Source organism: Bos mutus, chromosome 8 (genome assembly GCF_027580195.1).
Source record: "Bos mutus isolate GX-2022 chromosome 8, NWIPB_WYAK_1.1, whole genome shotgun sequence".
In the NCBI taxonomy this organism is placed as follows: Eukaryota; Metazoa; Chordata; class Mammalia; order Artiodactyla; family Bovidae; genus Bos; species Bos mutus.
In genome coordinates this window covers 33,562,361-33,586,396 of record NC_091624.1, presented here as the reverse complement: position 1 = coordinate 33,586,396, position 24,036 = coordinate 33,562,361, and the positions used below count along the sequence as shown (strand labels likewise).

The 24,036-nt window shown below is 35.3% G+C and overlaps 1 protein-coding gene across 4 annotated transcripts in view; it reads left to right on the top strand.

Moving 5' to 3' along the window:
* Positions 1-24,036, top strand: part of NAA35 (N-alpha-acetyltransferase 35, NatC auxiliary subunit) — an 88,415-nt gene that overhangs the window by 28,895 nt on the left and 35,484 nt on the right. For all 4 annotated transcript variants that reach the window (XM_070375379.1, XM_070375380.1, XM_070375381.1 and 1 more), the window contains 5 exons: positions 3,911-3,977; positions 4,057-4,100; positions 5,310-5,360; positions 6,021-6,104; positions 6,935-7,049. In XM_070375379.1, coding sequence (XP_070231480.1) covers positions 3,911-3,977; positions 4,057-4,100; positions 5,310-5,360; positions 6,021-6,104; positions 6,935-7,049 — 361 coding nt within the window. The remainder of the gene's footprint in view (positions 1-3,910; positions 3,978-4,056; positions 4,101-5,309; positions 5,361-6,020; positions 6,105-6,934; positions 7,050-24,036) is intronic.

Sequence of the window (24,036 nt, the reverse complement as noted above, 5' to 3'; positions counted from 1 at the left end):
TTATTAAAAATCTCTCCATATATATGTAGTATCCATTCACAGTACTTGCTTGGACTAATCTTAGTGTGTTGACTTTAAAATGATGATTTTGAATTCCAGCACTCTTGCCACATTTATTAGTTAGGACAGGATTGTACCATAAACAAAGATTCATGCATTTTTGATGGGAGTGTAAATTCTACAACTTTTTAAAAGAGTAGTTTGGTACTATCTATGATTTAAAATGCTTGTCTTGTTTCGTCAGTTTCAGTTTTAGGAATTTAGCCTATAAATATATTCAGGCTTATCGCCAAAGATCTATGTTCAAGGACATGAGGTGTAGCGTTTGTAGTAACTAAAGTCTGGAAACTAATGTCCATCAGTACAAGACGTTAAATGACACTACCCTCACTTACTGCCAAATAAGTGTTTTGCGCCCTTTACAAAGGAGGGGGTAGGCTTACTTATACAAATTAGATCTCCAAATTAATGTAAAATATGTTTGGTATAGAAAAGCATGTGTAGCTTGCTACCATTTTTGTTCTTTTTTTAAAAAGAGGTAGTTAGTTAAATCATCATACACAAGAAAATAACTAAGGTATTGAGGATCAGAGTATATACTTGTTTGTATTGTAATTTTTATTATATACCTGTATTACTTTCTAAGTAAACAAAAAATTTTTATAATTTTTTCAGTTCAAATTTCTGCATACTCTCTGGATGAAGGACTTAGTAAGAGATGAAAGAAATCCTAAAGAAAAGGACTAATAGGAGAAAAGCTGATAGAAAAAATTCTTAGGAAAAATACAAAAAAAAAAAGTCAGTTTTGGTGTATTAAAATCCCATTCAAATAAAGACGAGAGTAAAACCCAAATGAATAAATGGTAGTAAAATAAATAGCTTATTCATAGAGGAACGTTATCAAATGGTCATAACATTTAAAAAATTTAGGCTCAGTGTAATCCAAGAAAATCTAATAGTTCACTTTTCATCTACACGGTATTTAAAATAAGAATATATATTTTACTAGTGAGAGTATGCATTAACATAGCTGCTTTGGAAAACAATTTAGCGGTGTATATATCAAAAGTTTTAAACTTACTGATAACCATTTAAAATAGTTAGTTCACCTTTAGAACTCAGCCTTAAAGAAATTATTAGGCATATGGACACTTAATGCCCAAATACATTAATCAGAGTTTTTAATAGTGAAAATTGGTGTTGATCAAAATACTACCATTAGGGTTATGGTTGAAATAAACTGTGCTTACTGTATCATATATAATAATGATTATGTGTAATGAATATAGAGAGATGACAGTATTTAATATCATGGGAAAATGCATACTTTAAAAGATTAAGAAGGCAGCACACAGTGTAACCAATGATGTAAAACTAAAACTGGAGAAACAAAAGTTAGTTCCTAGTCTGGAAAGATATTTTTCTTGTTTTGTTAAACTTTTCAGATAGTTCAGATGAATTTGTCTCAGTTTGGTAATTTAAAAAAAGTTAATTGCCTAGTAAAATCCTTTAGAGGCCTGGTAATGAATAAATAATGAATGACTTAAAATCAACAAATAATTTGTTTGAAATGGATGCTTCTGAAGTTCCTAATGATTATGTATTATGTCTCTGCTTTGTTTTTACTCCTAAACTGGAGACATTCTCATTTGCCCAAAGAAATTTCTTTTAATATGTTGCTCATGTGCAAAATGGGAACCACAGTTCCCCTATCAAATGGCTTTTCTTCTGTCTTGCAAAATGATGTCTTTAGTGTTATCTTTGATTACTTTTTTTTTTTTTAACCTCCTACATCCTGATTCTTTTACCTTGCGAATGTCTGAATCTGGCCACTGTTTTTTCTTCTCTGTAGCCCACAAAGTGTATAATGAAAAATTACAGTGGTCTCCTCTTTCTTTATCCATTCATAATAATCAATTCTTTTAGCTTTTTCCTACAGTTTCCATATTTCTGTATAATAGGCTAATATTCTAGTTTCTAGGTTTAAGAATTTATCAACCTTTAGGTATTGTATAGCATCAAATTTTTAGTGTATACTTAGCATTCATATATTACCTTCTCCCTCACTCCAAATAATAATTCAGTTTATGTTAAATCACTCACTACAGATATTATTGTGACTGTATAAATATTAATGACAGGTGAGCCAGAGTAGTGTATGCTTCTTTTACTCATACAAATTTTTTTTCTTAAAGGCAGTAACTACTATTTCTTTTGAGTTTGCTTAGTTTTCTATGTCCTTCTTCCTTTCCCATTATTATTAAACTATCAGATAATCTGTATATTTTATCATGTATATATACATCCAGTAATATACAATTCTTTTTTAATATTCTTCTTTGTTCTCTAGCTGGCTCATTTGCTTTCTAGCCCCCGTGCGTAGCTGTCATCCCAGGTTTCTCTGCATTGTTCTTCTGGAAATTCCACTTCCCTCTCTCTTTGTTAGATCCCTAGTTACCTGGATCTTATGCCTGTATTGTTCGTAGTTTATAACCTTGCTTGTTCAGTACCTCCAGTTTCTTTGGGGAGACAGGGAAGGGATTTTTCTTTGAGACCTTGTATGTCTGAAAATGTTTTCCCTACCCTTTCACCTGGTCGATGGTTTGGCTATAGTAGACTTCTAGGCTGGAAAATAATTTTCCTCTAAATTTTGAAGGCATTGTTCCACTGATTTAGAATTCCAGTGTTACCATCCTGATTCTTGACTCCTGTTTTCTCTTCGGAAACATTTAGGGTTTATCTTTTTAGTGACCATACTTTAGACTTAGTCTTTGTCACCCCTTATGATCTTTGAAGCATGAAGCATGCCACCACCTCTGTTTCTAAATTATTTGTGTTCTGATTCCTGTGGTTTGTCACTCCTACTTGAATAATGGAATGGATAGGAGTGCCTTTTAGGAATGTGGTAAACACTATGAAAGTTCGTATTTACACGTGTACAATTTGAGAATCCTATTTGATGTCCAAATAGAGATAAGAGTATAAGCTTCATCCAGAAGCTACGTTTATAGCTCTGTAATACAACCTGAGACTTAAAAGACCCAGTCTTGTGAGGCATACAATTCTACTGAGTTCTTTGAGACTGGGATATTTGTTTGTACTTCATTCTCTTTGTAAGGTTTAGTGTTTGACATGAATTGCATGCTTACTGATGTTTTTGTTGAGTCTGGAGATTTCTCTACAGTTCTGGCCACTGCTGTGAATGTCTGTTATTCCATTATATTAGACTTTTTTATACATTTTATAAGAATTGTAATATGGCAGAAACACTCCTGTATTAAAGCTTTTAACTTCTTAGCCAAAATCAGCCAGATGATCTTAAACTCTTCATAGTGGATCCAGCAAATGACTTAATTTGCTAATATCTCAGCAGTGTTTTAAATTATTTTGAGAGTGGGAACCCATATTTGAATCATTTTTTTCTTTACAGTGGTTTGAAGTGGGAATGTAGTTCTGCTGGCACTTTGAGTAATTCTGTTTGAAAAGCTTAACTTTTGTAGCCTAACAGTGTGTGAAAAGATGCATAAGTTTTGAAGAATCTTGTCTAAATTTTGCAACCTTGTCATCAAATGGTAATTTTTATGTATGTATTGTTCATCTGTAAATGTGAGAATTCTTTGTTGGTGGGAATAATTTGTAATATTATTGTAAGCATTGTTTTGCAGATGAACATATTAAATGCAAGTATGTTTAAATAGCCTAAAGATAAACAGTTGAAATTAAGGGCATAGAGATAGCATTAGAATGTGGTGTTTTCATGGTATGACTATAAAGAAAGTTGGGTGAATGATAGCAATATTGAGGTGACATTCTATTACCATGTCCTTTTAGCAAATAGTGATTTTGTAAGAGAAAAATGATAAAAGGTTTTGCTGCTATTCAAGGGCCTAATTATTGCTTTTCTATATAGGAAGATTTTCAGTCAATGACTTATGGATTTAAAATGGCTAACAGTGTGACAGATCTTCGAGTTACAGGTAAAACCATTTATAAAGGTAATTCACAAGTTTTACATTTGAATTTGTTTCCTCTTAAAATCATTGTCTCTATTTCTAGGCATGCTAAAAGATGTGGAGGATGACATGCAAAGAAGAGTAAAGGTATATTTTCTTTCTCTTTTCTTTAGTATAGGATATTTATATTCTTCTAAATGTCAGGTTAACTTTAGCTAATTACAAATAACTAGTAAGCAAATTACAAATAGCTAGGTAAGACTACCAAGTTCCTTTATGTATGCTATACCTTTTTTTGGTTATGAGTTTGAAGACTACTGGAGTGGTTTCTGATGAATTAATATTCCTTTCAAGTACTCAAAATTTAACCATTTAAAATTTTTTCAACTTTTTGCCACTGTTTTAGAATTTTAGTATGCTGTTTTAAGAATAGCATAAGATGCTAGAGTTTTAAATTCCTCAAAGGTAAGGATTATCTTTTTCACCTTTGTATTTTTAATGGTTAGGACAGTGTCTAGAACATAGTAGAAGAGTGGGATAAATAGTAGTTTCTCAAATCTGGTAAAAACCTATGAGCGACAGACACCCTTTGGCCAGATGACCATGATGATTTTGTTCTGATAGAGATTAAAAATGAAAAATTATATTTCTATTATTTTTTTTACACTTATATAACACAGCATGGTTGTCAAAACGGTTTTGCATTATTGTCTTATTTGATATTTACAGTTATTCAGTGTATTAGGCAATAAACTACACTTTCAAATGAAGAAAATAGAGCTCAAAAACACCAAGTAACCTGTCTTCAGTCTTCTTAAGGGCATGCCATTATTAAGTGTCAGTTCCAGGTCTAGAACCCAGATCTACCGGATCTTCGTGTGGTATTGCCTTTGGGTTTTGCCCGAATACTCAACCATGTGTAACATATGTATTAAGAAGATTTTGTGTGTTAGTATAGAACTGATCAGTGTTTACCATGTGACTTTATGATGTGATTCTGTGAAGATCGCATTTCTTTTCTCTGGGTTAGTTTTGAGAACATCAGGAACTTCAGTTAATAGATCTTTTAAAAGAAAGAAGTACTGTGTACCATGTGCTTTTGCTTATATTATTCATTGTTTTGCTTTTGCTGTTTTTAATACCTTTTCCTTTGTGTGATCTTTATATCAAAATGAACTAAGTATAGTACTATTAGGTAAATAAATAATTTGTACAGCGTTTTCCTTCCAAATATTTGCTCCAAATAGATTATAGTGTATACTCAATAAATTAATTTATTCCTTTACCTTGTGTAATAATAATTTATGCTTTTATAGGCTTGTGTTGGTTTTAATTCACCTTTTTTTAAAATTTTAGAGTACTCGAAGTCGACAAGGAGAAGAAAGAGACCCAGAAGTTGAACTAGAAGTAATTGAACTTATTTTCTGGTAGATAATATCAGAGAAGTCTGCCTCTTAATGTTGTAGTTTTATGAACTTCGTTATAATTTATGAAAGCCCTTTTTAAGGTATTTCTTTAAAAATTGGACATTACAAGGGAGTTTATGTCCCTTGTATTTATTTTGATAGAATTATAATACAACTCTTTCAGATACATGATTTCAGAGTTCTTCGATATTCCTATGAGGTACGTAGGAAGAAAAAATGATTTTTTTTTTCTCATACGATCCACCAAAACTTGGCAGAAGTCAAGAACTTACATAATATCAAAATTTGTCAAACCTTTGTTGAGATCCTAAATTTTCTGTCTCTGCTTAAAGCATGTTTCTATCAGTCCTCTTAAAAATACTAATTAAATCAGTTTTGAAATAATAGTGTAACTCCTGACTTGGGAAAAAATCAGTCCTTGTGATACAGAACCTTTATTATATATTTCTGTTTCAGTAAAATAGGCGTCATTTTATTGTGTTTTATGCAGCTCATTTTCAGATATTTAAAAGCCTGTAAGTGAAGATATTTGTAAGGTATTAACACTGAGATTTAGAACTTAATATACTGTATTTCAAAACGAAATTTCTTTCACAAGGCTTTGCATCTTTTAACTTTTAGTCCTTTCTTATTTTTTTAGCACCAACAATGTTTAGCAGTATTCAGCAGAGTGAAATTTACTCGAGTGTTACTGACAGTGCTTATAGCCTTTACTAAGAAAGAGGTAAGGATATTTAATCTGTTCATTGTTTTTATTTTTGATGGAATGCTTGATTTTGGTAGTTCTGAGACTTTTCTTTTGGAATGTATATGCACACATACAAAGCACTCAGCATTTGGTGTGTTTATGTCAGGATATCCCTGATGATTTTCTCTGAAAGCACATGAATTTTACATTGTGCCCTTAACATATCCATGACTGTTGTTGATATAAAAATAATGTATTGCTTATTAGTGGATATAATAGTAGAAGCTGAAATTGCTTCTCTGAAGTTAATTTGAGAAATTAAAAATGAGAATTTTAGGTAGGCTCTTCTTTCATTCAGTTAAATAATTAACTTAGATTTGTATAGAACCTAAAACAGCCCTTAGATGGTGAATATTTGTGTGTGTGTGTGTGTTTGTGTGTATTGTGTTAACTCAAGTAAATTACAGGCTAATTTGTGAATAGTTAATTTTGAGTACAGATCCAGCCCATACAAACTTCAGTAATTCTCTTTTTTAAATTTCACCTTGATGAATGACTTACAGTTTCTCATTTTCTAGTTGACTACATGTCTTTAGGAAAAAAAAAAAAACCATGAGATTGGTAGAATAAACCAGAATGTTTCCTATTGTTTTTTAGTGGTTCCTACAAAGTATTGATATGAGTAAAAAAATTATTTCTGTCCTAACAGGATCTGGGCATCTTGTATTAAGTGAATAGTTTGTGAAAACCAATGTCATTACAACAAGCATTTAATAATTTCATTATTGTTTATAGGATTTTCCTATTTAATGTATATCTTTCAGTGAAAGAATATGTAAGAATGTTTTTGGTGATTTATTTGCTAGACCAGTGCTGTTGCAGAAGCTCAAAAATTGATGGTTCAAGCAGCAGATCTTCTTTCTGCCATTCATAATTCATTGCATCATGGTATCCAGGCCCAGAATGATACTACAAAAGGAGGTAATAGTCTGTTTTGTTCCTACTCTTTTTGTTGTTGTTTTTTCCCATCCATGGTATATAGGGTTTGGTTTGTTCTAAAATATTGTTTGTCAGTCTATCCAAAACATTCTAACTTTGGGTTGTTTTGCTACATAGGCTTTTATATAGAGTGTTTATGGTCCCTTCTTTATGGTCATCCTTTTTCTTTAATCACCTCTCCACTTTACTGCTTTAAGAGGTCATCACCTCGATTTCAGTCTTCCCTGACTCTACCAAGCAGGCCTGGGTATTTTCTGTGGCCTCATTGTACTCACACATGCCTCTATTACATTTTTTTAGTATATCATATTATAGTTTACCTTGTAATTCCATGAGATTTTTAATACATCTATGCCAGAGTCTCTTCTTTGTGTAATCCTGCAGTGCTTGGCACATTGTTGACACTCAGTAGATTTTATTCATGAACTATACCTTAAAAATAAAAGAGACAGTGTACCTTTATTATGAAAACTCCAACCAAGTTAACGCTTTAGTAATGTGCCACAATTTTGGTTATCCTTAAAATTCGTTAAAATGAGATAACATTTATGTTTTTAAAATTAGTTTTTCACAGTTGTTGGTCTTCTGACCAGAAAGTCTAGTTTTTATTGATTCATATTCCTTTGCTTTTTTGCCTCCTTTCCTCCTTTTTCGAGAATAAGTTGTGGTATTCCCCTTCCCATGAATTTTTTCCTTACTCATACATTAGGTAGTGAAACAGTCCAAAGATAATTTGGCTTAGGCAATCAATATATAGATATCTTTATGGATAATAATTATTCTGAGCTTATAAATTCATTATTAATTCATTAAAATTTTATCATTTTCTACAGAAAAGGGAAAGATTAGGTGACTGTTGGATGACTGACTAGGAGGCATTCTGTAACTATGGGACATTAAAAAGTAAAAGTTTTTATGCATAGCAAGCTATCTAGTACATGTTTACAGAGAGGTTACCATTTCTACAACTCTTCAATACTTTGAAATCAAGTGCGAGAATACTTTATGAAAACCACTGTAAAATACATTGCTTCCAATTAGTTTGTTTGGTTGATTATGTATCAACAAGGTATTATGATGCAGACCAAGAGTCAAATGACTCGATTCTAATGCTTCTTTTTTTGCCATATCTTTACTACATGGTTCGTTCTGGTCTATAACTGAGGATAATAATTGTCATGGGATCATTAGTTGCCCACATGTTTTGTGGCTTCCCTGTAGTTCAGATCAGTCAGCAGTTAAAACAAAAACATATGTGTATATTCTCAACTATTTCTCTGGTTTTATAGGCTGTTTATGAGTAAGCTTCTGGAAGATGGGTTGCATAAAGTTCATTTGAAATAACTAAGCAAGTGAAGTTTTAAATTTAGGGAGTACTCTGTTCTTTGTTTTCTGCTAAACACTTTTTACTCTCACTCAACTTTGTAATTATCCAGCTTAAGCATGACGCTAAACAGTTCTATAATAAAAAAGTGAGAACCTTCCCAGTAATGTTTATTCTAAGAAAATGGTGATATAGCTATTAGTGTAGATTAATTTGGGTCTCAGATTATTCATTTTGCCTTCTTAATGTTACTAGAATGCATCTAGTGACAAAATGACTTAAAGCTTGAAATTGCTGAGCATTGATTTTATCTTCTTATTGAAAAAAATATATAGTAAGTGGGAACTTGGAAACTGGTGTTAAGGGAGAAAGTAGGAAGACTCAAACTTGGTTCAAGGATTGCTTGCTGGTTGGTTTACTCAGTGGATATGATGGCTTGACAGTGAAGGAGGTGGAAGTGGTTTAGGGACAGGAGATGCTTAAGGAAGGCAGCTTGGGATTTTTGATGCAGTTAAATGGAGCAGACCACTAACCAAGTAAATATTTTGCTCTGGAAAATAAATGGAAGAAGGTTTTGGAATTATTTTCATGTTAAGTGCTAATTGAAATCGAAGAAGTAAATGTGGTTAATCAGGGCTTTCTGAATTCAAGACCTTGAGTTGACCTTTCATGAAAAAACAAGGGAAGCAGAGGATTCAGTGAAGCACATTGTTGCTCTTTGTATTTGCTTGTGCTATTTTATTGCTTGTGAATTCTGTACTGCTTTTCATATGTCTGTGGACTTCTTCAAAATAATGTTCAGATTATTTCCTCCAGTGAGACTTTTCATGTTCTGCTTGTCAAAGTTTATTTTTCTCTCCCATATTCTTTTCCATTTATCTGTGGATTAGGTTTGATTTACTCTTTCGAATGCAGGCATCTTTAACAGTTGCTAGTAGAAATTAAAAATTTAATCAAACTTAGGTTGTCTGAAATTGTTAGGTACTTTGGAAGTGTATCTCCAACTCTGACATTCAGTTTCAAGAATCCTTGGGGAATTCCCTGGCAGTCCAGTGGTTAGGACTCTGCACTTTCACATGGGTTCAATCCCTCGGGAAACTTAAGATCCCACAAGCTGCGTGGCATGACTGAAAAAGCAAAAACAACAAAAAAGAAGCCTTGTCATCCTTTTGAAAAAAGATGTATGATTCAAATGGTACATTAATCACATGCATTTACCTTCTGAAACCTTAATGACAATTAAGAAGCGTTTGGGTTTTTAGCAAATAGATATAATTAATAAAGGGACATCCCAGGTGGCACAGTGTTAAAGAATTCTCCTGCCAACACAGGAGACACAAGAGACTCAGGTTCAATCCTGGATCGGAAAGATCCCCTAGGAGTAGGAAATGGCAACCCCTTTTCAGTATTCTTGCCTGGAAAATTCCATGGACAGAGGAGCCTGGCAGGCTACAATCCGTGTGGTTGCAAAGAGTCAGACACTACTGAGCACACATAATAAAGAAGGAAAAGACAGGGAAAGAAGACAGTAGCAACAAAATTTTAGAAGCTGGAAAACAGAAAGATGTTGAGCTGTCTGTTCAAGTAACTGAATTCTTAGCTATTGATAAAGTCAAGATACAGTCCAGATTTATACTGCAGATCCTCTGAAGGGCCTCCTTTTTAGGGTATCAGCTACCTCTGAAAATGAGGATGAGAATTATGTTGATGAGATCTGGTTGAAAATCTGTTTAGAAGCAGAAAGATTTCCCTCCCATTTTCTCCATGATAACATTCCTGAGCCTCAGAATACTAGAAGTTTATTCTCTTGAATAGCAGAACAGAGAGATTCTGGACTGAGCAGATACCAGGCACTGTTGAATGGTACACATTATGGGGGAGATAAGTGGTAATTTAGATATTTACTTTTGTAACATCTGTCCTTCCTTTTCCCACACACCAAGCTCTGGTGGGTACCCCCACTCCCAGCTTCCAGAACAGTGCAGTCTAGCTCTTGCATTCCACTTAAGAATTTGGAACACTCTTAGGGAAATCTGGCAAGCCCAAGAGGTAGAGAAAAACATCAGCAAAATCTAAATTTATTGGTAATAGTGGTTCTTCTGATGAAATAGTTTGGTACAAAAACCTTGTCTATATTGATAGAGCTCTTAATGAGGTTTTTAGTCATTCAGCTTCAAGCCTAGGTATATAGTTATGGGTGGAAATCTCTAGCCTATAAGAAAAGACCAAAACAGACAAGCAAAGACAATACCTCTTAAAAATGGGAAAAAAAAATTCTGTATGTAAAATAATAGGATGTTATAAAAAAGAGAAAAAATATATTCTTTGACATTCACAATTTTAAGAGCAGAATAATTAATAGAAAATAGAGAATGCAAATTTGAGAAAATCTTAGAGAAAGTAGAGTAAAAATGAACAGGTTGAAAGTAAAGAGAAAAAAAGGAAAGAATATTTTAGGCTCGGTCCAGTTCCATTATTTAATAAAGATAAATAATAAGATAAATGAAGGTAAACTAATAAAAGTTTTTCCAAAAATAAAGTTCAAAAAATAAATGTCAAAAAAGAAAAAGTCATGTAATCACTTAAGATTTCCTGGAATCAGTGAAGCAAATACCTAGGGTAAGAGTGCCAGTAAAGAGCTACTCAGCATAACCAGGGTGAAAGTAAACTTCTGCAAAGGCATATGATCAGGAAATTTCAGAATAGTTGGGGAAAATAGAAGATCCTAAGAGATTTGAAAGAGGAAAAGAGGTTGCACACACAGAATGAAGACAGAATGTCAGCAGAGTTTTAAACAACAGGAAAGGAAGCTAGAAATCAGTGGAACAAAGAACAAAGGTGCAGTAGTCACACTTCCTGATTTTAAAACTTAGCACCATGCTACATTAATCAAGAGAATTTAGAATTAGTATAAAGATAGTCAAATTAATATAAAGATAGTGGAATAAGTCCAAAAATTATCCTTTATGGTCAGTTGGTATTTGAAATAAGTGCAAAGACAGTTAAGTGGGGAAAGAAAAGTATTTTCAACAAGTAACAGTGGAACAACTAGATAACCAGAGCAAAAGGATAAAGTTCAGCACCTTCCCCACCCCTCCTCACATCATAAACAAAAATAAACTCAAAATGGATCACTACTGAGCCATGGATCAGTGACATAAATCTAAGAACTGAAAATATGAAACTCTAGAACCTGGGAATAAACCTTAAGAATCAGTAAAAAGAAAAATTAAGTCAGTGAAAAAACAGGCAAGGGATCTAAGTTAGACATTTCTCTGAATATGATTTACAAATGACCAATAAACATCTGAAAAGATAGATATGCCATGGGAAATGCAAATCAAAATGAAAAGATTCCACTTCATAACAAGTGTTGAGGTTATGAAGACACTGGAACCTTTGTATACTACTGGTGGTAATGTAAAATAAGCGGCTACTTTGGAAAACAGTTCTACAGTGTCTCAAAAGACGTAATGTTAGATTTATCACATGACCCAGCCTGTATATATACCCAGGAGAAATGGATATATATGTCTACACAAAAAGCTGTACAGTAATGCTCACAGCACTTTTATTCATAATAACCAAAAGGTAGAAACAACCCAGGTGTCCCTCAGCAGATGAACAGATAAATAAAATGTTGTATATACATGCAGTGGAGTGGCATTTGGCAATTAAATATCTGCTGCAACATGGATGGACTTTGAAAACATGCTAAGTGGGAAAAAAAAAATCACAACAGATCATATATGATTTTCATTTATATAAAACGTGCAAAATAGGCAAACCCATGGAGATAGAAAGTTGACCAGTGGTAGCCTTGGGCTGGAAGAGAGTGGGAAGAAAGGGGAATGCTAATGTATATGGGATTTCTTCTTGGGGTGAAAAAAAATGTCCTATTTTTCTTGTGGTGGTGGTTTTACAACTCTGAATATACTAAAAGAAACTATGCTATATATGTTTAATAGATAAATTATACAGTATGTTAATTATATCTGAGAGTTGTGATTAAAAGAAAATCAGTGGACCAGTGTTTTCAGAATTTGGGGGGGAAGTGATTTCAAATCTTGAGTCCTTTTCCAAAACTATCATCTAATTGTGAAGAAAGATAATGTCAGGTTTTTAAAGTCTCAACAAAACTAATCTCCCAGAAGGTTTACAAGACTACTGGAATGTGCTTCATTAAAACAGAAGAGTAAATTAAGTAAAGGAAAGCATGGAGTTTAAGGATATAAAAATCCAGCATGAAAGAAAAATGAAGGAAATCCCAGGGTCATAGTATGACAAGAACCTAATACATTGTCTCAGCGTTATACATGGAAGACAAGTCCACATTGAAGAAAAGTCACAAGGGTCTAAGTAGATACAATATCTGTTGTCACCAATGAAATTGATATAATAGCTGTTTTCCTTAATGTAGAAAGAAGAGATTTAGAGAATTGGCAGAGGAGGATTCCATGGACAGAGGAGCCTGGCAGGGGACAGAGGAGCCAGTCCATGGGGTCTCAAAGAGGCAGACAAGACTGAGTGACTTTCACTTTCACTTGGGGTTGAATTAAAGTGTTAAGTACATACAAGGTGAACAAAAAGTAAGACTTTTTATATATGAAAGTAAAATATATTTTTGTGCTTGCAGAAGTTATCCAGGGCCCAAATGTGAAGTGTAATTTACTTAATAGTGCTAAACATTGATGATAATAAAATTCTGACCTAACTGTATTGGAGGTAAGAGGATCAAAGTGCATATATGCATGTCATTTATATGTGCTTATAGTGCTACTTTATATTATTTTCAGTGTCTCTCTTTTTACATTTATCTCTTTTAGACATTGAAGTAAGTTAGATAACGTGTAAAACTGAAAAACAATATGAAATAAAGTAGCACAATAAGCTTGTTATTTAGTGATATGGAGGTAGACACAAAAAGAAAGGTAAGAGGATGTGGAAGACATTGCTTCTGGGAAGAAGCAAATAAATGGAATTGGAGGGAGAAGATTTATAAATAACCTTGTTTGGCTATTTGACTCTTTTTTTTTAATTTTTAAAATTTAAATTAATGTATTTATTTTAGTTGGAAGCTAGTTACTTTATTGTAGTGGCTTTCGCCATATGTCGACACTGATCAGCCATGGGTATACATGTGTCCCCCATCCTGAACCCCCCTCCCACCTGGCTATTTGATTCTTGAGTGGCATGTATTTATGACTAAATAAAAGAAACTCAATTAAAAGTTAATGTGGATTAAAATATAAAATTAGTTTAGAATTATGATGGTTTATTATCTGGTAATATTGTACTTTAACCTCCTGAGAGCTGCTGCTGTTGTTTAGTCGCTAAGTCATGTCCGACTGTTCTGTGACGCCATGGACTGTAGCCCGCCAGGCTCTTCTCTCTGGGATTTCCCAGGCAAGGATACTGGAGTGAGTTGCCATTTTCTCTCCAGGGGATCGTCCCAAACCAGGGACCAAACCTGGGTCTCCCACATTGGCAGGTGGATTCTGTTACCACTTAGCCACCTGGGAAGCCCTCCTGAGGGCTGTACTTGATGCTGAAGCAAAATTGTGCTGCCTCAGCGAGTCAACTTCATTTGTGGTTTGGCAGTGTACAGGAGAGGTGGGAGCTGACTTCATTTTAAAACAACCATGCATTAGAGAGGTATATGCCATGATGTGCTAGTACCAGGAACTTGAGATGGTAATCTCTGTCAATAAAGGAAGTAGGTGATTTCTCTTGAATACTTAGAGGCATATCACATGTGGCTTAATTGTAAGTCATTGAGGCTTCCTAATAGTCTGGAGTGTTACTCTAACACCACACCCAAATAACTAGCTCAGAAAGCATTCACTGAATGATTTAATAATAAAGAAACTGCACAGTTTTTACACATATTCCAGGAAATTAATGAACAAAAACAAAATGCAAAAGACAGATGAAAAACAGATCAGAAACATTTTTCAAATTTTCAAAAAATTCATTAAGCAACGAAATGACCCCTGTAAAGCAAAACAGAAATATTAGGACCAAAGGAGGAAATAATAACAGTACAAGTAAACAGGCAGAGTTCAGGAAAGAAGAGAGAAAAATCCTGAAAGTGAAGAGCAAAAGGTATGTGGTCATTGTTGAAAAGTTGAAAAGAATGTGGAGATCAGGACTAAGGGGGAGGTGGGTTTCAATGATTGATAACCCCAAAGGTATCAAGATCCAGTTCTCGGAACCTGTAATTGTTACTTTATTTTTGAAAAAATAAGATCTTTCCACATGTGATTAAGTAAGAATCTTTTGATGAGATAATCTTGGATTATCTGGATGGGCCCTAAATATCATCCTAAGTGTCCTTCTCAGAGGCAGAGGGAGAGTGGACACACACAGAAGATGAGAAGGTGATGCGACGACAGAAATAGAAATCAGCATAATTGAACTGTAAGCCAAAGAATTCCAATAGCCTCAAGAACCTAGAAGAGGAAAGGAATAGATTTTCTCTTAGAGCCTTCAAGAGTTCAGCCCACCTAAAAGTTTAATTTTAGCTAAGTGAAACTGATGTTAAACTTCTGGCCTCCATAACTGTGAGAGAATAAATGGCTGTCTTAAAACACACAATTTGTGATCATTTGTTACAGAAGACCTAGAAACTGATACAAAGATTGCTTGCACTCAGTGGAATTGATCATATATATAAATGTATTGATAATTATGCTTTGCTACTTTCCTCAGGCTTGAAGAGCCAACTTAGACTAATTTCTAGAAAGGGAGAAAACTAGATTGAACTCTGTGGTGTTGGGTTAAAATTAAAGGTATGGGTTTAAGTTCATAGTTTCTAATATATATGTATATATGTATAGATTGATGTATTGATAGAAATGTACATGTAAATATGCATATGTTTGAATGTGCATGTATGTAAACATACTTGTATATCCATATAGCAGTAAGCACACTTAGCATCTGAGTTTTGCTTACTAAAGACTATTTTTGCTAAAAGGAACTGGAGAAGACATAGGAAGCCCCTAAGTACCCCTTCCTCACATGGTCACACCAAATATATAGCTATACATGGAGCAGTTTCCTCTAAAAGAGATCCAGAAACTAGTTGAGCAACTTACACACATTGGACAGTTGAGGAAGTATCCATATCGGAGTGGGTAGGAAAGACTGAGACACACTTGTCATAAACCCCACCCCTGATGCAACATCATACAATTGAGAGAGAATCCCCAACTGTCAGGTTCTGTCTGAGGAGTGAAGTATGTTTTGACACTACATCTAACACTCCAGCTTTAAGATTCCTTCCAGTAGGGTAGGCTTCCAAAACATCTAGCTCTGAAAGTCAGTGGGGCTTGTGTCCATAAGACTATGACAACTGAAGGGAATGCAGTCATTTGCTATGACTCAGAGGAAGCCGACAAAATGCCCATCTCCCAGTCTTTCCTTGAAAGATCTATCCGTATACTGTAAAAACTGCCCTGAGGGCCAAGCTTCTAATTTAACAAGCACTAGGGACTGGCTGCAACCCTCACCAGAGGCCAGTAAAGCTGGAGGACACCTTGCCTTACTTCTACCGCTAACCCATTCCATGTCACTACTGCGGGCCTGGAGAAAGTTTGTATGTACATTTGAACCCCAACTTTTGTGACTGCTGCCTAAAGCAAGGGACCCAAATTTCCCGGCTTTTATAGCAAAAGGGATTTCCATTCATGAGACCCAGAAGACTATAGCAAAGAAGGATTCCTTAACTGGCTCTACCCCTCAGGGCTCAGCACACAGGGAACAAGCAGAATTAGCCATTTTCCAGTCTTTCCCTGAAATAGGTTTATTTCTATACTTTAATATCTACTGCCTGCATGCCAAGCTTCTAATTTAGCAGGCATTTAGGGAACATCGGAGAACTTCCCCAGAGACAGGGGAGGCCAACAGGCATCTCTCCTACCTTCTCCCCTTTAGCCCACTCCAATAATAAAACCCAGTTGACAGCATCTCCCCAGAAGGAGCTTGTACTCAAATTTAGTGCCCAGGCTTTTTCAGCTGCTGTCTAAGGGATGAAGCCCCAGGTCATCTGGTTCTAATAGCCATTGGGGCTTGCATTCAAGAGTTACAGGGCTGTATCAAACAAATAGTTGTTAATGGGTTTGGGGATATCCTTCCCCATGGCTGTACTCCAAGATCCAACAAAGAAGCATTAGGCAAAAACAACCTTCTGCCAATTTCTCCCTGGAAGAAGTTTAACTGCATACTTTACCAGCTGCTGTTCCCTGAAGATACAACTTCTGATGAGTGTACATATAGGTTCTGAATGTGATCCTTTCCTTTGGAACATTGTTGGATCTTGGCACACCCTCAACTCCTGGGAGCCACTAAGAGCAAGGAAGGAGGCTTGGTTGGTCACAAAACTTTGAGAGAAACCTAGGAGTTTGGGCTGGACTGATTGATTAGGTCCATCTCATATATAGCAAGATTTATCTCCTACATGAGACCACTCTGTCAAGACTGGAAGATGTGATTATTTTATCTAATGCACAGAAACCACAGAGAGTCAAGAAATGAAGACCATAGAAATACATTTCAAACAAAAGAACAAGGTAAATATCCAGAAACAGATCTTAGTGACTTACATTAAGTAGTTTATCTGATTGAGAGTTTAAACAGCAGTTACTAAAGATGCTCGCTGAGGTTAGGAAGCAAGCATATGAACAGAGAATTTCAACGAGGAAATATATAAAAAGAGAAATCAAAGAGCTGAAGAATTAAAAAATAACAGAAAAAAATTAAATGGATTCAGTAGCAGACTACATTTGCTGGAAGAGAGTCAGTAAACTTGACAGGGCAGTGGAATTTATTTAAACAGAAAGGAAAAAATGAAGAGCTGGATTATGGAATTCATGGGACAAAATCAAGCAGACTATATGTGGTGGGAGTTCCAGAAGAAGAGAGAAGCAAGGCAGAAAGCATATTCAAAAAAATAATGGCCGGAAACTTCCTTAACCGGGGAAAGAGACAGTCCACGTCCAGGAAGCTCAGAGAGTTTGAAAGAAGTTGAATCCTAAGAGACTCATGCAAACACATTGCAATTAAACTGTGAAAGATTAAAGACAAGAAGAGAATCTTAAAAGCAGCAAAAGGAAAGCAACTTGGTTTGCATATTGAAAACACTTGGGGAATACCAAAAAGGTACTAACCAAGAACTTCTGACAAAGTTGTCCTAAATAACCAAGGAAGAAAGAAAGAATTTACAAACAACAGCTGGAACAGTTCATCACCACTGACCTCACAACAAATGTTAAAGGGAGTTCTTCAAGTTGAAACAAAAGGACACTAGTTAGTAACTGGAAAACATGAAAGTATAAAACTCACTGGCAAAGGTAAATTTATAGCTACATTTAAAATACTCTAATATTGTAAGGGTGGTGGATAAACCCTTTATATCTCTAATACAAGTGTTAAAATACATAAAACTATAATCATTTGTTAGTGGGTTAGTCAGTTCAGTCGTTCAGTCATGTCCGACTCTTTGTGACCCCGTGGACTGCAGCATGCCAGGCCCCCATGTCCATCACCAGCTCCCAGAGTTTACTCAAACTCATGTCCATTGAGTCAGTGATGCCATCCAACCATCTCATCCTCTGTCAGCCCCTTCTCCTCCTGCCCTCCATCTTTCCCAGCATCAGGGTCTTTTCCAATGAGTCAGCTCTTTGCATCAGATGGCCAAAGTATTGGAGTTTTAGCTTCAGCATCAGTCCTTCGAATGAATATGCAGGACTGATTTCCTTTAGGACGGACTGGTTGGATCTCCTTGCAGTCTAAGGGACTCTCAAGAGTCTTCTCTATCACCACAGTTCAAAAGCATCAATTCATCAGTGCTCAGCTTTCTTTATGGTCCAGCTCTTACATCTGTACATGACTACCGGAAAAAACATAGCTTTGACTAGACAGACCTTTGTTGGCAAAGTAATGTCTCTGCTTTTTAATATGCTGTGTATGTTTGTCCTGGTTTTTCTTCCAAGGAGCAAGCATCTTTTAATTTCATGGCTGCAGTCACCATCTGCCGTGATTTTGGAGCCCAAGAAAATAAAGTCTCTCACTATTTCCATTGTTTCCCCATCTATTTGCCATGAAGTAATGGGACCAGATGCCCCGATCTTCATTTTTTAAATGTTGAGTTTTAAGCCAGCTTTTTCACTCACCTCTTTCACTTTCATCAAGAGGCTCTTTATGAATGGATAAAGAAGTGGTACATATACACAATGAAATATTACTCAGCCATAAAAAGGGATGCATTTGAGTCAGTTCTAATGAGGTGGATGAACCTCGAACCTATTATACAGAGTGAAGTAAGTCAGAAAGAGAAAGATAAATATTGTATTCTGGAATCTAGAAAAAATGGTACTGAAGAATTTATTTACAGGGCAGCAATGGAGAAACATATAGAGAATAGACTTATGGACATGGGGAAAGGGGAGGAGAGGGTGAGATGTATGGAAAGAGTAACATGGAAACTCATATTACCATATGTAAAATAGATAGCCAGTGGGAATATGCTATTTGTCACAGGAAACTGAACCGGGGCTCTGAGTCAGTCTAGAAGGGTAGGATCCGGAGAGAGGTTCTAAAGGAATGGGATATTTGTATCAGTTCAGTTGATTTCAGTCACTCAGTCGTGTCCGACTCTTTGCGACCCCATGAATCGCAGCACACCAGGCCTCCCTGTCCATCACCATCTTCCGGAGTTCACTCAAACTCAACGTTCATCGAGTCAGTGATGCCATCCAGCCATCTCATCTGTCGTCCCCTTTTCCTCGTGCCCCCAATCCCTCCCAGCATCAGAGTCTTTTCCAATGAGTCAACTCTTTGCATGAGGTGGCCAAAGTACTGGAGTTTCAGCTTTAGCATCAGTCCTTCCAAAGAACACCCAGGGCTGATCTCCTTGAGGATGGACTGGTTGGATCTCCTTGCAGTCCAAGGGACTCTCAAGAGTCTTCTCCAACACCACAGTTGAAAACCATCAATTCTTCGGCGGTCAGCTTTCTTCGCAGTCCAACTCTTGCATCCATATATGACCACTGGAAAAACCATAGCCTTGACTAGACTGACCTTTGTTGGCAAAGTAATATCTCTGCTTTTCAATGTGCTGTCTAGGTTGGTCATAAAATTTCTTCCAAGGAGTAAGCGTCTTTTAATTTCATGGCTGCAGTCACCATCTGCAATGATTTTGGAGCCCAGAAAAATAAAGTCTGACACTTTTTCCACTGTTTTCCCATCTATTTGCCATGAAGTGGTGGGACCAGATGCCATGATCTTCATTTTCTGAATGTTGAGCTTTAAGCCAGCTTTTTCACTCTCCTCTTTCACTTTCATCAAGAGGCTTTTTAGTTCCTCTTCACTTTCTGCCATAAGGGTGGTGTCATCTGCATATCTGAGACTATTGATATTTCTCCTGGCAGTCTTGATTCCAGTTTGTGCTTCCTCCAGCCTGGTGTTTCTCATAATGTACTGTGCATAAAAATGAAATAAGCAGGGTGAGAATACATAGCCTTAATTTACTCCTTTCCCAATTTTGAATCAGTCTGTTTTTCCATGTCTGGTTCTAACTTGCTTCTTGACCTGCATACAGATTTCTCAGGAGGCAGGTCAGGTGGTCTGGTATTCCCATCTCTTGAAGAATTTTCCACAGTTAGTTGTGATCCACACAGTCAAAGGCTTTAGCATAGTCAGTAAAGCAGAAGTAGATGTTTTTCTGGAATTCTCTTGCTTTTTCTGTGATCCAGTGGATACTGGCAATTTGATCTCTGGTTGCTCTGCCTTTCCTAAATCCAGCTTGAACATCTGGAAGTTCTCGGTTCATGTACTGTTGAAGCCTGGCTTGGAGAATTTTGAGCATTACTTTGCTGGTGTGTGAGATGAGTGCAATTTAAGGCCTGTTTGTTAGGCCTCAGACAACTATTTTGCCTTTTTGAATTTCTTTTTCTTGGGGATGGTTTCTATCACTTCCTCCTGTACAATGTTATAAACTTCTGTCCATAGTTCTTCAGACACTGTTTCTGTCACATCTAATCCCTTGAATGTATTTGTCACTTCCACTATATAATCGTAAGGGATTTGATTTAGGTCATACATGAATGGGCTAGTGGTTTTCTCTACTTTTTTTCCATTTAAGTCTGAATTTTGCAATAAGGAGTTCATGATCCGAGCCCAGTGGGTTTTTTTGCTGCCTGTATAGAACTTCTCAAATTTTAACTGCAAAAAATATAATCTGATTTCTTTCTGTATTGACCATCTGGTGATGGCTATGTGTAGAGTTATCTCTTGTGTTGTTGAAAGAGGGTATTTGCTGTGACCAGTGCATTCTTTTGGCAAAACTCTGATAGCCTTTGCCCTGCTTCATTTTGTACTCCAAGGCCAAACTTGCCTGTTACTCCAGGTATTTCTTTACTTCCTACTTTTGCATTCCAGTCCCTAGAAGGTCTTGTAGGTCATCATAGAAATGTTCAACTTCAGCTTTTTTGGCATTAGTGCTTGGGGCATAGACTTGGATTACTGTGATATTGAATGGCTTGCCTTGGAAATGAACAAAGATCATTCTGTTGTTTTTGAGATTGTACCCAAGTACTGCATTTCAGACTCTTTTGTTGTCTATGAGGGCTACTCCATTTCTTCTAAGGGATTGCCCACAGTAGTAGAGTTAATAGTCATCTGAATTAAATCGCCTGTTCTGGTCTATTTTAGTTCACGGATTCTTAAAATGTCAGTGTTCACTCTTGCCATCTCCTGTTTGCCCACTTCCGGTTTACCTTGATTCATTGACCTAGCATTCCAGGTTCCTATGCAATATTCATCTTTACAGTGGATTCACAGCTTAAAAAGATGCAAATTTTGAAGTCAAAACCATAAATATGAGAGAAAGAACCTTTTGTATGCCTTTGAAGTTACTTGTAGCTTCAAATACACTATGATAAATATATTTTATCCATGTCTCATTATTACTACAGAGCAAAAGCCTATCGTAGATGTGCAAAAGGTAAAAGAGAAGGGAAGTATACCACTACAGAAAATCAAATAACAAAGAGAGCATGAGAAGGAAAAACAGAACAAAGGGATTGCAAAACAACCAGAAAACAGTTAAGCTAAAAATGCTAAGTCCATACCATTTATATCAATACTATCATTGATATGCCATATATATATATACACACACACAACACACACCGTTTATTACCGTACTATCAATAATTATGTTAAATGTAAATGGGCTGAATTCGCCAATCAAAAGACAAAGTGTAGATAAAGTTTTTTCAATTTTATCTTTTAAAAAAAATTAGCTCTTCGTTTTGTTGTTCTTTTCTAGTGTTTTTTCTATCTATTATTTCCACTCTGATCTTTATTTCCTTCCTTTTGCTGACTTGAGCATAATTTATTCTTCTAGATCTTGAGGTGTAAAATTAGATTGTTATTTGACATCTAGTTTCCTGGTATATACATTTATCGCTATAAACGTCCCTCTCAGAACAGCATTTGCAGTATCCTATAGCTTTCTGTTTCTTTGTTTCATTTTTTTTTTTTTTTTCCATTTGTTTCAGGACTTAAAAAAATATTTTTCTAGTTTTCTTCTTTGACCAGTTGCTTGTTCAGGAGTGTGCTGTTTACTTTCCACATATTTGTAGGTATTCCAACTTTCATGTTCTAGTTTCACACCATTGTCATCAGAAAGGATAGTTGGTGTGATTTCAGTCTTTAATTTATTAAGACTTGTTTTCTGTCCTGTCATACCCTTCCCTATTTTGGGGAATGTTCAGTGTGCCTTTGAGAACAACATGTATCGTATTGCTCTTGGATGAAACATTCTGTGTATGTCTGTTAGGTCCTTTTTGTATAATGTGTAGTTTAATTCCAATTTTTTTAAAACTCATTTTCTGTCTGAATGATCTATCCATTGTTGAAAATGGTATATTGAAGTCTCCTGGTATTACTGTATTGTTGTTTCCCTTTTTAGAGTTCTTCCTATCTACTTTATATAACAGATGCTTCTATGTTGCATTATAAATACTCAAATTTATTATATCTTCTTGATGAATTGAGTACTTTATTATATAATAACTTTGTCTTTTGTTATATTCTTTGTCATAAAATTTGTGTAGTCTAGTATAGGTTTAGCTGCTTCTAAATGTCTTTTGGTTTCCCTTAGCAAGCTTTTTCAATCAATGCTTTTTCTACCTTTATTCACTATAAAACTAAGGTATGGAAACAGCCTAAGTGCCCATTGATGGATGAGTGGATAAATAAAATAAAATATATATACAATGGAATATTAGCCTTAACAGAGTGAAATACTGTCATTTGTGACAACATGGACGAACCTGGAGGGCATTATGCTAAGTGAAATAAGCCAGACCGAGAAAAATAAATACTGCATGGTATCTAAACTTACATGTGGAATTTAAAAAAGAAAAAGTAGAATTTATAGAAACAGTAGAAAAATGATTGCCGGAAGCTAAGGGAAATAAGGATTCTGAGTTCGGTAAAGGGTACAAACATTCAGTTAGCATATGAGTAAGATCTGAATATCTGTTGTATGAAACAGTGACTCTAGTTGATCACACTTAACTGTATAGTTGAAAGTTGCTAGAAGAGTAGAACTTACATGTTCTCATCAAACAAAAAAATATTCAAGGTGATGTACGTGTTAAATTAACTCTTGGGGGAATCCTTTCAAAATGTATACATGTATCAGATTATCACGTTGTACACTTTAAATATCTTTACAACTTTATTATTAATTATACCTCAATAAAACTGGAAAAAAAATAGAAAAGGAACTAGTTCATCTTGGAGGAATAGGTGATTCCAGGACTAAGGTAGAGCTAGAAGAATGAGTCTGGAGTGTCTAATTAGCCAGAAATGGGTAAATGTTCAAAGAATGTTGGGACCCGTCAGTTGTACCCAAAAGAGCTTGAAGGGTCTTTCACACAAAGTTGGGGACAACTTGAGCATCAAAATAAATAATTCTGATCATATACAATTGTGTAAAAGGATAAGCCATGTTTCCATACTGATATAAATAGATGAATTAATGAGTGGATAGTTTGATGTTAATGAGCATATTTAGTTGTCTTTCCCCAGACCTCTATGTGTTTATTAACTACAAAGGCAAAAGGTAACTGTAGTGACGAGGCCTGTCAGACACCAACTTAATCAAGTGATCACAGTAAACATTACAAGAAGTGAGTCAAAACCTCCACTTTGTTGATGGGTTACAATGAGAATGATAATAATGTCGCTTCTTTTATACTCCTAAGAGTAATAATTTAAATTTAATCACAAGGAGACAAGAAAACCACACTGAAGGGCAGTATACAAAATTATTGGTGAGTTAGTCTTCAGAGTTGTCATTCATAGAAGCCAAGGAAGTGCTGAAGAACTGCTCTAAATTGCAGGAGACTAAGAGACAATGAAATTAAATACAGCTTGTGATATTAATGTAGATGTGAAGTATGTTATTGGTACAGTGTGCAAAACTTGAATGAGGTCTAAGTATTAGATGACCAATAATGATTATGATAGAATGTTCATTGAAACCGTGCTTTTTGAGTTTAACAATTGTTAAATACCTTTTCATAACTTTTTTTGTGTTGAAATAACATGAAATTTGCCATTTTAACA